The following is a 14,788-nucleotide window of genomic DNA, read 5'->3' as shown; positions in this document are numbered from 1 at the left end:
TTTCGTTTCTATAACCATTTGCAATAACTGACAATGTTCTGATTTCTTTAGGTTCATAAGTGTCCACGCATATGTCTGACACAAAAACAGGGCTGCCTAAATCAACCGATTTTTCCGGTAGATGCCGATTTTGGGCTTGTTCTACCGCCATACCGATAAGGTGTCAAAACTACCGGATTTGCGATGGGTGCTGAAAGAAGAAAAAGAACCCATTCTGCAGTGCTCCCATTCTTCTTTGTTTTTGCGGAAATCCGTACATTCCGAAAGTTCTGTAGGCTACTTGCCACATCATCATGTCACCTCAATGTGTTTAAAAAAAAAAGAAAGAGAGAGAGAGAGATCAGCACTTGCCTCCGTAACTTGTCAGATATTTACGGCAACTTCTGGTAATAAGTTGTATTAGAAACTGCCAGATTGCGCATTTCGAACACTCGACCATTGTCTATCTGTGCTGTTCGGTTCGCAATAGTTTTTCACATGCATATCGGCTAAAATTTGTCTACTCACGATAGATAATCTTCCTCCTTCCTTTCATTCATTCTTTCTTTCTGTCCATTTTCGGGTTTTTGCTGCGGCTGGAAAATCTGTGCATTTAATTCATTTATCTAGAAAACAGAATTATGAATGTAGAAAGAAAATCGATATCGAAGCAAAACAGATCTTGGTCTAGAGAATAGGTCAGTACCAAATGAGGATTCTACGCAGGGGGACTGCGGGAATCTGAGGAAAAAAAATAGCTGAGACCCGAGAAAATGCGCGGAGTCCTCGAAACGAAATCTGAGTTCATATGTTACCGGTTGCGTTTGTGATATTACGTCGGCTTTCCCCAGTCCGAGAGTACGTTTAATGCGAATTAGCGGCTATGGCAGCAAACGGAAGTGTTGGTGTAATACGGAGACTCCATCGGGAAAATAAAAATCTACTTTCGCTTTTGTTACCGCCCAGAATTGTCCGATGATAGTTTGTTAACATTAGATTTACAGTTAATAAAAATTTGTAACATGCAGTTTGTGCAAATTAATTCTATATTCTCACTGATGTCAGTATAATGACATAAAAGAAAGAAAAAGAAAACAAGTGTCCTCCAATTTCTGGATTGTCGGGCCCGTCATCGTGACCAGTCAGTGAACCTGTGCGCGTTGGCATCGTGTTAGCAGTACGGCATGAGTAAGGGACTGGCCGGTGGTTATTGGGTAATCAAAGTTCCTTCAAAGTATATGTAGGAGCGTTGCTGCAGGGCTTCGGAATTGAGGGGAGGTGTTAGACGCAATAAAATCTACGGCAACAGGATAAGGCAGCGGTACAAGAAACTGATGCTGAAATAAAAACGATAAGTGGAAGTCGTTTTGACATTCGACAATCGAGTGCGTAAATGAGAGAACATTAGAGTACAGGCTTGGTGATTGTATCTTCAAGGTTGGTGTTCCCAGATTTGTTGGTGATGACAAATCGAATAGTGGCAATGAGGAAATGCCATTTTCAACCCTCGAAAAGCTCTATGTTGGATGCTATGCATCATGATGGCTTGTTGCTGATTAAAGACTGGTACTGTGATTTAGCATTTTGAAAAAAAATCAATACTTAGTCCATGATGCAGTGATTCACTGATTGCCAGGTTTTCAGCATCACTACATCCCACGCTCTCTCAGTGCTTCCAGCTCCGGCTCTCAGTACACGCTTTCTTTTATTTTCACTTTTTACTCTGCCGTAAGCCTAACTATAAAGGTTTTATAAATAAGTTTTGTCTTGCATGCTGTTTAAAATCCGTTATTACTGAAACCAAACATAGTTTTGGCAGTTGATGTTCTTCTTGCCTCTCCTCAGGGCAAGATCAGGATTCATTTTGTATATTTAGGGTAAAACTAGTTAAAATCAATTGTCTGTCATACCTAAGTCTCCAAGGACTTAATCAGTGTCCTATGCTAGTGTTGGGAAATATGTTTAATATAGTTTCTATTGGTATGGGCTAGGAGTTTTGAAGTTAGTTTGGCAATCACCCTGCACTTAATTCCAGATTCAATACTGAATGATAGGTGCCTTGAACGATAGTCCATAAAATGATTTTAAAAAAACAAACAACCTCGCCTCATTACATACACATTGTTCATCGTAACTCTTGCACACCCAAACACCCCCTTCCCCTCCCCACATATATAAACACCCACGAGAGCATGCACACACACACACACACACACACACACACACACACACACACACACACACACGTGTGCATGCACAAACAAGTTTTCAAAATATAATTACCCAATATCACGGAAAGCAAGCGCGGTCTATGGGGCAACGATCATCTTTTTTTTCCCTCTTTGTCTTTGTACTACCTGATTTTGGGCCAAACTACCTGAAACTGACCCTGGATCTACCTGAAATGGGAACTTTGAGGTAGGCAGCCCTGCAAAAACTAAGAATGAATATTAGCTGTCATTATTTTTATTCCATGCAAGACGTTCATCTCTGCCCATGTATTAACACAGTTTTGTTTTTAAAGAAAATCTAATATATCTTTCTTAGTTGTATGCAGGCTGCCACAGACACAGCATGATTCATGAACAAACGCAGAGTAACTTTCTCTTGTTTAATGGTAGAACAAGAGCTAACGCTGAGTGTCTTTTGTTAAAAAATGCAGATGTGCATCTTTCTTCTCTTATAACTTGACTATTACTACTCGCGCAGATTTAAGATTTCTATTGGTAAAAGACATAATATTCGTAGTCAGTTTAACACAGATTTTGGAGAGATCTGTCATGTTTTTTTAATATAAACAATGATTTATTCATAAGTATGTAACTAAAATAGGACATATTGGGTACTCTACAAACACTTGTCTAGAACAAAGACTAAGGCACAGAAATTAACCATTCTGACGCAGAATAAATCTCAAGACATTGAGCTTTTAGAACATGTGCGTAATGGTTTGATGTGAGGAATGGGGAAGAAGTTATATCGTTTCAAACGCAGACAAAAATGCGAACTTCTTAACTGACACCGGCAAATTCGCTTCAAGGCTCATTAACCCTGTGACCCTGAGCCGAGGAGCTCCGGCGGCTGCTGAGTCACGCTGACTAAAAGTAACAGAATCGGGCGAAAAGTGACGCAGTGAGCATCAAAGTGAAACTGTGACCAGTTTTTGAATAAATTAGAATTCAAATTTCAGAAGAATTCCTTTTCTTTAATGGTTTCGCTGACAAAGTGCTATTTTTCTCAAAACTACTGTGAATAAAACAAAGGTATTTTGTCAGCGGATGTAAGTATGCAGTGTAGGGCTTGCAACCAAGGTCATGGTTTTAGAACCCCATCCGAGGCCTGATGTTATGCCCTCGGAAAAGGCACTTAAAACAAAACTTCCTCACTTCACCCAGGTGGGAATAGGTACCCAATTCTAGGCAGCGAAAGATCTTGTCAGTTTGTTCATGTTTGAGGGCTTAATCAGCTGCTTGCACTTTGCGCTTCCTGGGAAGTCGAGAATGTTTTTGAGTGTTTTAGGGTCTGCAAGGGTAATAATCGAGATTCTATAAAACGCAGAGAGCTTACTGTTGAGTGGGGATTTGCGCTATGCAAATTCTGTTTATTCATTTATTTATTATTGTAATGAAATGTTGGTCTAACATAACAAGAACCAAATCTTGCAGCTTCTTAAACTATAGGGGACTCTCTTGGCCTAGAGGTTAAGGTGTTGGCCTCTCAAAGGTCTCGGGTTCGAATCCAAGTAGCGACGGAAAAATTTTCTTCTCTAAATTTGTCTCCTTTCACCTCATATCCTGCTCTCTAGCAATGTTCTGTCATCTGCTTTCGTCTCCTCTTTCTGCCCCCACCCCCTCACCTCTTTTTTTGGGTTTTAGTAGAGGTTTTACGGCGCTCGCAACTGCATAAGGTCATATGAGCGCCAAGGGGTGGATGTCAACGATAGTAAGGATTAGGAAGGAAAAACCAGCAGTTCCCTGTTGCAGTTCAGGCACAGTTATGAGCATGACATCGATGAATCAGCCCATTTACAATTACAATTCTACTGTGCATAAGAACTTAAGATGTTAATGGGAATGGCCTTAAGACACTTCAGTCAGTAGCACTGCCTTGGGGGGTCCTCTCCTCCTTTGCCCCCTCCTCTGGGCTCCTGATTCTTTCTGCAGCCTTTCTACTGCTTCTCCTTGGCTTCTTCTTACCGCTGTCTTTCAGCCACATCCCTGATCTTTTGGTAGGAAAAATTTACACCTAGCCTTCTCGGACAAGGGCGAAAAATTCTTGGAGGGCACGTGTACAAGTTGCGCATGTTAAAGATCCCGTGGTGGTCTAAAATCAATAAGAGTAGGCTTCGGCCGCCACCTGGGCAAAATTCAAAATTTCCTTCCAACTGAAAACGTTGAATGTGTCCCAAGCGCTCTTATGACCTTATGCAGTTGCGAGCGCCGTAAAACACTTACAAAAACAAAAACAGCTTGTTAAACTGGGACTCACCTCAGAGACCTTAATCAAAATAATCTCTCTCTCTCTCTCTCTCTCTCTCTCTCCCTCCCCCCCTCTCTCTTTTTGCTTTCTCTCTCCCTCTTTCTCTCTCTTTTGCTCTCTCTCTCTCTCTCTCTCTCTCTCTCTCTCTCTCTCTCTCTCTCTCTCTCTCTCTCTCTCTCTCTCTCTTTGTTTCGCTTTCTCTCTCTTTCTCTCCCTTCCTCCCCCCCCCCCTCTTTCTCTCTCTCTCGCTCGCTTTTCACCCCTTTTCTCTCGCTCTCTCTATCGCTCTCTTTCTCTCTCATGGACACACATGCACACACATAGACACGCGCTTGATCACTGGCTGTCTCCCTCCCTCCCTCTCTCCCTCCCTCTCTCTCATGTACGGGAAAACAATAACGGTTTCAAGTTTTCCCTGTCAAAGATGGTTGCAGTACACTTCTGCCAAACAGGCAGACGTGTACTGCAGCTGGATTTGACACTATACGGGGAAAGGATTCCCGTCCAGGACCAGGCTCGTTTCTTCGGCGTTACATTGGACAAAAAACTCACATTCATACTACACATCAAAGACTTTTGTTTGAGGTGCCAGAAAGCGTAAAACGCTTTGAAAATTCTCTCGCATCCGGAGTGGGGCGGGGACTCAAAACACCTTCTCCACTTGTACATATCCCTTGTCCGATCCAGGCTATGGCTGTCAGGTCTACGGATCGGCAAAACCACACATCCTAAAAATGCTAGACCCAGTGCAAAACCAAGGACTCCGCCTCGCTCTGGGGGCTTTCCGCACTTCCCCGGTGGAGAGGCTCCAGGCCGAGGCAAACCTTCCATCACTAACACTGAGACGCACACAACTCTCACTACAATACGCAATTAAGCAGAGCTCAACACCAGAGAATCCAGCGCACAACTGCATTTTTAAAACAAACCCAGAAACCATAAACAAATTCCAAAACAACGAAAGACTCATCAAACCCTCCGGCCTCAGAGTCCTTGAGGCCCTCAAAAACATACACTTTTCCAAACAACACATCCAAAAATTTCTTTTCCCCGACCTCCCTCCGTGGCATCTCACCAAGGCAAAAGTAGACTTACAGCTGACCACACACGACAAAGCTAGCACATACACCAAAACATTTAAAGCAGAATACAAAAAACTTATAGAAAAATACCCCGGTGCGGAGCTCGTCTTCACAGATGGCTCCAAAAAAGACAATGATGTGGGCAATTGACATGGCACTGGACTCCGTAGAAAATTCTCCTAACAAATCATTCCTTATCCTTTGTATGTCTTGCATCACCTTGCTCACAAACTACACACTCCTCCACCCAAATATAGTGAGGCTACAACAGAAAATACACACCTTAACTGAAACAAGGAAAAATCTCTTGTTCGCATGGATACCTAGCCATGTGGGCATCCGAGGAAACGAGCAGGTAGATGACCTGGCTAAGAAATCCTTATCCCTTCTGTTGGGATCAGCAACGAACACTCTCTCACAGACTGACTTTAAAAATAAAGTCAAAAAGTACACATCCAGTCTGTGGGAGAGCCACTAGAAAAAACAGACGGGTAACAAACTCCACAATATTAAACCCAAACTGGGACCGCGAAATCCTTCGGACCTCTCCAGAAGAGACGAAGTCATTTTTACTTGATTACGCATTGGACACACGGCCCTAACACTCAAATACCTCCTTCAAGGAGATAAACCGTTCTGTGTCGGATGCAACACAGATTTTACCAAAAGACACATTTTAACCGAATGTCTAGACTTCGGAGAGACCCGAAGGAAATACTTTAAAAGCACAAAATTACAAGATATTTTTTCCGTCGTTGTTCCCAACCGAATTTTAGATTTTATAAAGGCCATTGGCCTTTATGGAAAGTTATGAAACAGATTGTTGGAAAATTTTTCAGCGCTATTTAGAAAGTTGTTTTAAATTTAAATCTAAAGCTAAAGCCCGTTTACACTCGATTTTTAGCGTATTAAAAATTTTTAAATAGAAATATTGACCAGTATCAAGCCGAGAAAATGAAACGTTGAGAAAAAACCAATTTGCTTCGCGCGTTCATATGACCTTATGCAGTTGCGAGCGCCGTAAAACCCCATACTAAACATGTACGGAATACTCTCTCCCTCCTCACCACAGGTTTCTGAGGGTTCCGACTGCCATGTCACCTGTGACGTCTACATATGTGACCGGTTCATCGGCCAGGGCCGCGGTCCGTCGCGTAAGCTGGCCCAAACATGTGCGTACAGGGAGGCGGCTCAAGTCCTGAGAGGGACCACGGGTGAGGCTATTCTCAACATGCTTCCTGCAGCCTGTGAGGACGATTTGAAGGCCCCGGATATCCTGGATGTTGTCTACAAGGGTAGAGACTTTAATATTATGTACTATCTGTGTGTATGTGCATATGTGTTTGTGTGAGTGAGTGTGAGAGAAAGGGAATGAGTGAGTGAGTGAGATGTGCGTACATGGAGGCGGCTAGAGTCCTTGAGAGGAACCATGGGTGAGGCTGTCCTCAACACGCTGCCCGCGGCTTGTGAGGACGACTTGAAGGCCCTGGCAGACCTGTCGGTGTTCTGGCAATTTGGACCCCAGCTAAAACTTCACCACCCTGCTGGACGTTTCTGACAAAATGTCTCTTGCCAGCAAAAATGTTCATGCGAAATGCGAGCCATTATTCGAAATGTTCGTTCATCTGGTCGGTAGTGTGCTGTTTGGCGTAAGGAAAAATTTAGATTTTTGTAGGTGCTCTTTCAAAATTTTGCTTTTCTTTCTTCCGTTAAAGGTTTTCATTTTTGACAAGTGCTGTTTCACAGTTTCTGCCGGAAAAGGTTTTTGATTAGATCTATTCGTGTGTTTCATTGTGACTGATTGATGTTGTGACTTTATAAGTGTGTAGATTTGGAGGTAGATCTAAATACAGACCTGCCACTCATCCCGATTTAATCGGGATATCCCGATTTTTTGCCCCAAATCTCAACCATCCCGATTTTCCCGATTTCGATCGCCAGTATCCTGAATTTTTGTCGTTGCACCTGTTGCGTTCGATTCTTAGAAAAAAATGTAAAAAGTTTTGCAATCTCTTTTGCTTGGAAGCACCGATTGGACTTTTTATCTGCAGGAACTTGGAACGCTATTTTCTAAAGCATCTATGCCGAATCTAGGTCTAGTAGATGACTAACGCACGTTATTTAAACTAAAATCGACCTAGTTTCAAACGCTCATTCGCATCACATGACATGACCTCGTACGTGTGGTGAGTAACGCGTGTGTCGGGGACCGTCGGTTGTCGGGGTCAACAAAGTTCTTTCACACCGGTCGCGTTGGTCGAGGTGTTTTTGGGACTTAACCAGTGTGGACGGCCGGGGGAAGGGGCTGGGGGTATTGTTTTGACACTTGGGCTTAAAGTGCGTGCCGTAATACAGGTACTAATTAAGAGGAAAGGAATTTTTTTTTAAAATGAACAACCTTGGCGCGATCTTTTTTTCGATATGAGGGAAGTCAAACGTTGTTAAAACGCGGGCGTTTTGCGTGGAGAGTTACGTGTCAGCTATTTTCAAGACTACAAGTGTTTCAGCATCACTGCGATCTTCGCTCCCCCAGTCTATCCAACTTCGACTCGAGTACATATATTATGCTGTCTTTCAGTTTTCCCACTACAGTCAAACCTGTGTAAGACGGACACCCATTGTCAAGGAGAAAAGTGGCCGTATAAGACAGGTGGCCGTCTTAGGCAGGACTGGTCAAGATGAAGAAAACAAACTATTCCCATCTGAGGTCCCAATCGAAAGTAGCTGCATTGTTGATGTTTTTGTTGTTGTTGTGTTTGTTGTTGTAATTGGGTTGTATTTCGTTTGTTAATTTTATTTTGTTGCTGATTTTGCTCAAGGGTGACAATAAAACGAAATGTATCAGACGATAAGACCGAGTGCCATGTTAAAACAAACACATGGGTCGCCACCACTCGGAAAACGAGCGACGCTTCTGTCACAAGTTCATGTTGACGTCCTTTGTTACTTTGTTACAGACTGGGTAAACAGTGACCACTCATCTCACTTACGATTTGTGTATGAGTTATGGGAGGGGCTATGGTTTATGAGGGATCACACGCTGACCTCACCAGCAGCTGAATATTGGTAGCTATTGGTCAACAGTGGGAGGGGCCTATGCAACATGATCGGTTGGAGGGACTACCACAACAAAGTAACAGCGACGGGTGATTGAATTATGACGACACTCCCACAACGCCAGGGGCCAGTGCACAATTCATGACGAAACGTAATGGAGTCACTAAGGTGGCCGTCTAAGACAGGTGTTATTGCTTTGCGTGATAGGGGTTGTGTGTTAAAATATGGTGGCCGCGGCCGCGTTGGACAGGTGCCCGTTTTACACAGTTAAATTATATAGAAAAAACGCAAGGGGGGAAATGGAAAGTGGCCGTCTGTACAGGTGACCGTCTTATAGAGGTGGCCGTCAGGGCAGGTTTGACTGTATTTAGAGGCCCAAACGTGAACTTATTCCTGCAAAAGTTTTGCCTTGCGTACTCGCCTCAAGGGAACCAGGACACTCCCCCCCTGCCTTCCCCAGTGCCCTTTATGACTGATTTGCCGTTGATCCCTATTTTTTTCACCAGATCCTGATTTTTTTACTCATAAATCCTGATTTTTAGATTTCATAGAGTGGCAGGTCTGTAAATATATCAAGGCTCTTTGATCTGAGTAGCATTGAGGCCAGTGTGAAAAATAAATTCAAGTGGTCATGGCTAGAAGAAAGAGACATCAACAGAGACCTTTGTGGGTGAGTTGGTGTATCATGAGCAGACACTAACGCAAGCGTTGCCACGCGCATAAACCATCCTCGCTGTCTGTCTCTTCACAGGCACAGCCAGCAGGTTACGGATCGCAAGGATGTAGTAGGCCTAATGTAGATCTAGAGCACTGACTGGTTTAGAACAATTAGAAAAGGGGGATGAAGGCCAGGGTTAGGTGGAGCGCTTGCACCAATTGAACCTATGGCGCCGCACCACTGATTGTCCCACCTGTATACCTTTAAAAATCTGTAGAAACCACCCACTGGGATTTTTAATTAGTATTTGTAAAATAATTTTCTAGGCAGACCTTTATTGTGTTGATATGTTTTATTTCTTAAAATTGAATATGGTTCATGAAACACACACCTATCCATTCTTGTTCCCCCCCCCCCCCAGGTTTGCGGGTGGTAGGTCGTATTTCTTTACTGTCGTTTCTGTTTGTCTGACCTTTTCCCAGCACTAAGTGACCATTATTGCGTCGATGTGCTTCTCTTTACTCAAACAAACAAACCCTCCCTCAGGTTTCAGTCGTGTGTATGAGTCTAATGTGCTGCGTATGAAGAGGCTGAAGCAGCCCCCAGAGGAGAAGCGCCGCGTGTCGGAGATGGTCATCCTGGAGCATGAGGACTGGGCCACTGACCGGCTCAAGCACGCGCACTGCATCCTGAGTCAGAGCGCCGCTCACTGTGGTCAACTGTTGGAGTGGGTCACTGAGCCAGAGGGGCCCGTCTTCAAGTGAGTTGTCGTTGTTGCTGTTGTTGTTCCCTCTTTTTCATTTCCTTATTCTTTTTATTCTTCTCTTTCTTGTTCCTTTACCTCTTTCTCATCTTCTCCTCTTCATTTCCTTCTCTTTCTCCTCCTCCCTCTGTATCTGTATCTACCCTCGATGCTCAACAGCAACAGAAGATAAAAAAAGAGTAAGTTAGTGGGGGTGGTAGGTCCTACATCTTTACTTTCCCTCTGTTATTTCTGTCTGTCTGTCTTACTCTTTTCCAGCACTCAATGACCAGGGGGTGGTTGGCGGGTGCTCTGGTGTGGTTTTCTCTTTCTTTCCTATCAACAACTATTGTCCTTATCTCCCTTCCTTGTTTGTGTTTGTTACTTTCTTGTAACCCCTAATCCTTGGCACTTGTATGACCTTATTGTGTTGCAAGTGCAGTAAAACTCTTATTTATTAAAACTTAACTAAAAGTCACTGAACGTTATTGTGTCAATATGCTTCACTTTGCTCAAAATCAATCATAAAAATTAAGTAAAACTATGAAAAATATGTAAGCGGTGTGTGTTTTTGTCGTGTGTTGCCCAGGTGCAGCATGAAGCTCCAAGGCCAGGAGCTGTCCAACTGTCTAGGCAAGACGCGGCGTGTGGCCTGTACCATGGCCTCGGCCAAGGTTCTGTTCTCGCTCTACGAGAGCCAGCCGGTCATAGCGGTAGGTTTGGTTGTTGTTGATATTTGCAGGAGTTGCTACCATTACTTTGGTGGTGGTGGTGGTGTTGTTGTCAAAATTTTGGGAGTGAGTGCTTTGTTAGGTTGTTGTTGTGGGTGGTTGGCGGGTGCTTGTTTGTTCTAGTGGGGGGGTAATGTTGTTGTTGTTGCTCTTAATCTGATTTGAGTGGGTATTTTGTTGTCATTGTTGTCAATCATGTTGAAGCACAGATTTCATATCAGTGTGTAGGGAAAAGATTGTCCTTTCTGTTGAGTCTTATTCGAAAATTGTTGGCTTTTTGAAAATTAAAAATTTCTGGTGATACCAGTTTTTACTTTGTTTTTCTTAAGCTTCTTTTATTGCTTTATCATTTCTCTAACTATTAATATAAGGAGGGTCATCTCCCCTCTTTTATGGTAAAAAATATTTGGTCATTTGTCGACGGGTTTTCATTTGAATAACGCCACCCTCCGAAAATGCTTGTGATCAAACTCCCTGAGCACGACGATTCTACATCGCATGTAATATTTGAATGTTGTATGTTTATTTGTGTGCTTTATGCAGTGTTCTCGGGCTGACTACTCTAAAGTGTGGGTGACCAGGGAACAGCTGACAACATTCGCCAACTCGCTGACCGAGGATGACATCAAGGCTACAACAACATCTGAGCTTTTGGACGGGGCTGGGCTACAAGTCAGTTGGTTTTATGATTGTGTCTGTTTGTCTAGCAAAGCTCCTGTTTAGCAAAGGTCTAAAAACCCAGTATTGTTACTCTCCGTCAAAATAACCCATTTTGTCAAGTACTCATGTGGGTGGTAGGTGGGTGCTGTGGTGTAGTTTGCTCCTACTGTCCTCTGGATCGATAACAACAGCTCCTTCTTTCACATCAATCATCTGTCCTCCTTATCTATTCTCCTTTTCTTTGTATGTTACTTTCTAACACCCCTAATCTTTGGCACTTAGTTGACCTATTTGTGTAACCCCACTATGCCGGGACCTTCTTTTGGTTCAAAATCTAAAAGTGGCATATGCCACTAAATTGGTCATTAAAACAAAACAAGTGAACCTATTTGGTAGTTCTTTTTCTAACGAATGAAGTCCTGGTAAGAGGGACCTTTTTCTGCAATTGCCGTAAAGTAATTTGGCGTCGAAGTCATTGTAAAGGAATGTGCCCGAGACGCAGCTGACGGCTCACCGGCACAGCGGTTCTGACTAGAGGCCGCTAGTAGCAGCTTGCTGGAGAAACGAGAATTATTCCTGATTTTTTGGTCTACTGCAGGTGAGCAAGCGTATGGTAGCTGCGATGACGCGACACCTGTCTGAGTTCTTCCAGCGTCCGACCCTGGCCGAGTATGTGATGGGCCCCGACTGGGCAGCGGATGAGCGCAGGTGTGTGCGACAGATGGCGTTTGCCCGCGGTCTGCGGGTCAACTCGGACAGCGTCTGTGAGGAGCAAGTGATGGTGATCAGTCACAAGCATGACCTTCTGCAGGTATGGTGGACCGGACGATGGTTTGGGGGTGGGGTGTGTGGGGAGTTGGGGGGGGTTAAGGATAGTGGCAACATTAAGCACAAAAACAAACCTGTCGGCTGTCCCGAATTTCTCGGAGACAGTTCCTGATTCGCATTTTAGCCCACCACGCCAAACCAGTCCCATTTCATGTAATATTATTTTGTATGTAAACTAATGTTAAAACATTTTGTGTCCCTGATTGGGTTTTGAAAGCGTTTGCAAGCTTGCAAAAAAAGTACATGGCTAACAAGTCCAAGCTTTAAGCAGCCACAAAATCACTTGATGTAGCAGTTGTTAATTGTTTCTATAATTATAAACCCACTACAAACTAACCAGAGATTCAACCCCTCTGAGGGACGAATCCTCTCCATCAACAGCTATGGTCGAATATTACTTATCCGGAAGATGTTCACTTTGCTGTATCATCTCTTCCTTCTTTCTATCCTTTTTTCTCGTCTTGTTCTTTCTTTTCTTCTGTCTTAAAAAAGTATGACCACCTGTTGTTGTTGGTAAAAGTTCAGGTGCTCACAGTCTGTCTCTTGTTTTTGCTGTTTTGTCGTCGTAATTTTTGCTTTGGTGTTTTGTTGTCACCACATTCATTGCTTTTGCTCATCCTGGATAAGGGCAAGTCATTTTATGTGGTTGGTTGGCGGGTGCTCTAGTGTGTTTTGCTCCTTCTTTCCTATCAAATAATTTTTGTCCTTAAATCTCCTCCTTTTCTTTATATATGTTACTCTGTGGTAACACCTCTAATCTTTGGCACTCCTGTGACCTATTTGTATTGCAAGCGGCGTCAAACTCCTACTAAAACTTTTTAAGTCATTTTATTTATTATAATAATAAGGTATGGGTGGTTGTTAGCAATGTTAGGTGATATACTTTGTTCAGCCTGTTTTATTTCTTTTCAAGGTTTCTTTTGTCCAAGTATATTGATGGTGAAATGTGGCTCTAATCTTTGAGTGGTTGTCACCTGACCTGACAGTGAGTTCATTAATCATTTCCTGTCCTCAGATGGTGGAGTTGTTAGAGGCACAGACCACAAAGTCGGAGGGCCGCTATCGTCTTTTACCGGCGGAAGAAAAACCCTCGCTGAATGATATTGCTGGTGAGATCGCAGCCAACGCTTCCATGATGCGGGAACTACAAGGTCAGGGAGACAATGAGGAGCTTCCTGGACTGGAGAGTTTTTTGCCAGCAGACGCAAAAGTTGAGGAGAATGGGAAAGGTGGGGCACCCGCTGTGACTAAAGCAGCAACGACAGCCACTACTCAAAGTCAAAGACTGTCACCACTTGGGGGTAAATCTCAGGCTACCTTGCCAGCTCGCAGACCCGCATTTTCTCTCAGTGGTCGCAGTCTGGCCAGTGCTCAAAGGACTTCTACCCCAGGCAGAGACTGGAAAAAACCGAGACTGTCGCCTCGAGCTAGTGTCCTTAGCTCACGCGGGTCACCGGCTGCGGGTAGGGGAGTGGGTTCCCCTTTCAGGAGAAGGCTAAGCTCACGATCTCCAGTTCTAAACAGACCAGCTCAACAACAGTCGGAGTCTTCATGGAATGGAACTCCCAGCGGCCTGTCTCCCGTCCAACCAGCTCAGGGCTGGACTCGACCTTGTGTTACCCCGCCCCATGCCCAGCCCGGCCCCGGACTCAGAGCGCCCGCTCCTACCCCGAAGTTCTCCACACCGTCTGGACATGATCTGTCTTCGTCCTTTGCCTCTCCGGCATCGTGGGATGATTACCGGTCTAAGTGTCCGTCCGAGCCAAGTTCTGCTGTGTTGTACAATGACTCCTGGGCCTCGGATGCCAGTCTCGACACCTCACGGCAAGGTAAAATGTGATATAGAGTGGGAATTTGCGCTATACAAATGCTTTTTTAGATTTATTATGACACTTGATTTTCCTGAGCTGTTAATGTGTTCCCTATGCTGTCCCCGGTGTGTGGAATGTGTGAGGTCCCTTGATCTGTCAACTTTTTCTATAAAGCATGGGTCTCAATAGTCCGCTATTTAGCGGATTTCCTCTACCGCCATTTCCTCCGCTAAACTCCGCTACCGCGACAGCGGGCCAATCAGAAAAAGAGTTGCTGGGAGCAGAGTGACTGCCAGGCTCCGGGAATTTTAAAAAAATAGCCGAGACCCGGGAAAATACATAAAAGATCTCGAAAATTTGAAAACCAAATCCAATAACGTCTTTAAGTTCATTTCTGCATGTCGCGATTGTGATATTAATTCGGCTCTGAGAGTACGTTTCAGGCGAACTGGCGGCTTTGACGGCAAGCAGAATTATGTCACCAAGGCTCGACTGGAAAATCAAGATCTACTTTCGCTTTCGTTACCACCCAGAAATTTGTCAGTAATTGTCTGATAACGCAACATTTATTATAACATGCAGGTTCGGCATTACAAATGTGGTGTCACCATGAAAATAAAAATCAATATTTGTTACTGTGCTGTCACTTGTGGGAGCAACAAAAAAAAAAAAGATAAAGTTATACAAGCTTCTTGTCGGGCTCGCCATCGTGACCGGTCAATGAACCTGCGCGTGTTTTGAGCGCTGCGAAGTACAGGATG

General features: G+C 44.0%; 1 protein-coding gene across 4 annotated transcripts in view; it reads left to right on the top strand.

The window, feature by feature from the left end:
• Positions 1–14,788, top strand: part of LOC101845633 — a 60,313-nt gene that overhangs the window by 32,955 nt on the left and 12,570 nt on the right. For all 4 annotated transcript variants that reach the window (XM_035971100.1, XM_005103507.3, XM_005103506.3 and 1 more), the window contains exons 12-17: positions 6,613–6,835; positions 9,802–10,015; positions 10,587–10,710; positions 11,272–11,400; positions 11,987–12,199; positions 13,232–14,045. In XM_035971100.1, coding sequence (XP_035826993.1) covers positions 6,613–6,835; positions 9,802–10,015; positions 10,587–10,710; positions 11,272–11,400; positions 11,987–12,199; positions 13,232–14,045 — 1,717 coding nt within the window. The remainder of the gene's footprint in view (positions 1–6,612; positions 6,836–9,801; positions 10,016–10,586; positions 10,711–11,271; positions 11,401–11,986; positions 12,200–13,231; positions 14,046–14,788) is intronic.

The sequence above is a fragment of the Aplysia californica genome, unplaced genomic scaffold (assembly GCF_000002075.1).
Source record: "Aplysia californica isolate F4 #8 unplaced genomic scaffold, AplCal3.0 scaffold00376, whole genome shotgun sequence".
In the NCBI taxonomy this organism is placed as follows: domain Eukaryota; kingdom Metazoa; phylum Mollusca; class Gastropoda; order Aplysiida; family Aplysiidae; genus Aplysia; species Aplysia californica.
The sequence above is the reverse complement of the archived record's forward strand: the minus strand, read 5'-3'. Positions and strand labels throughout refer to the sequence as shown.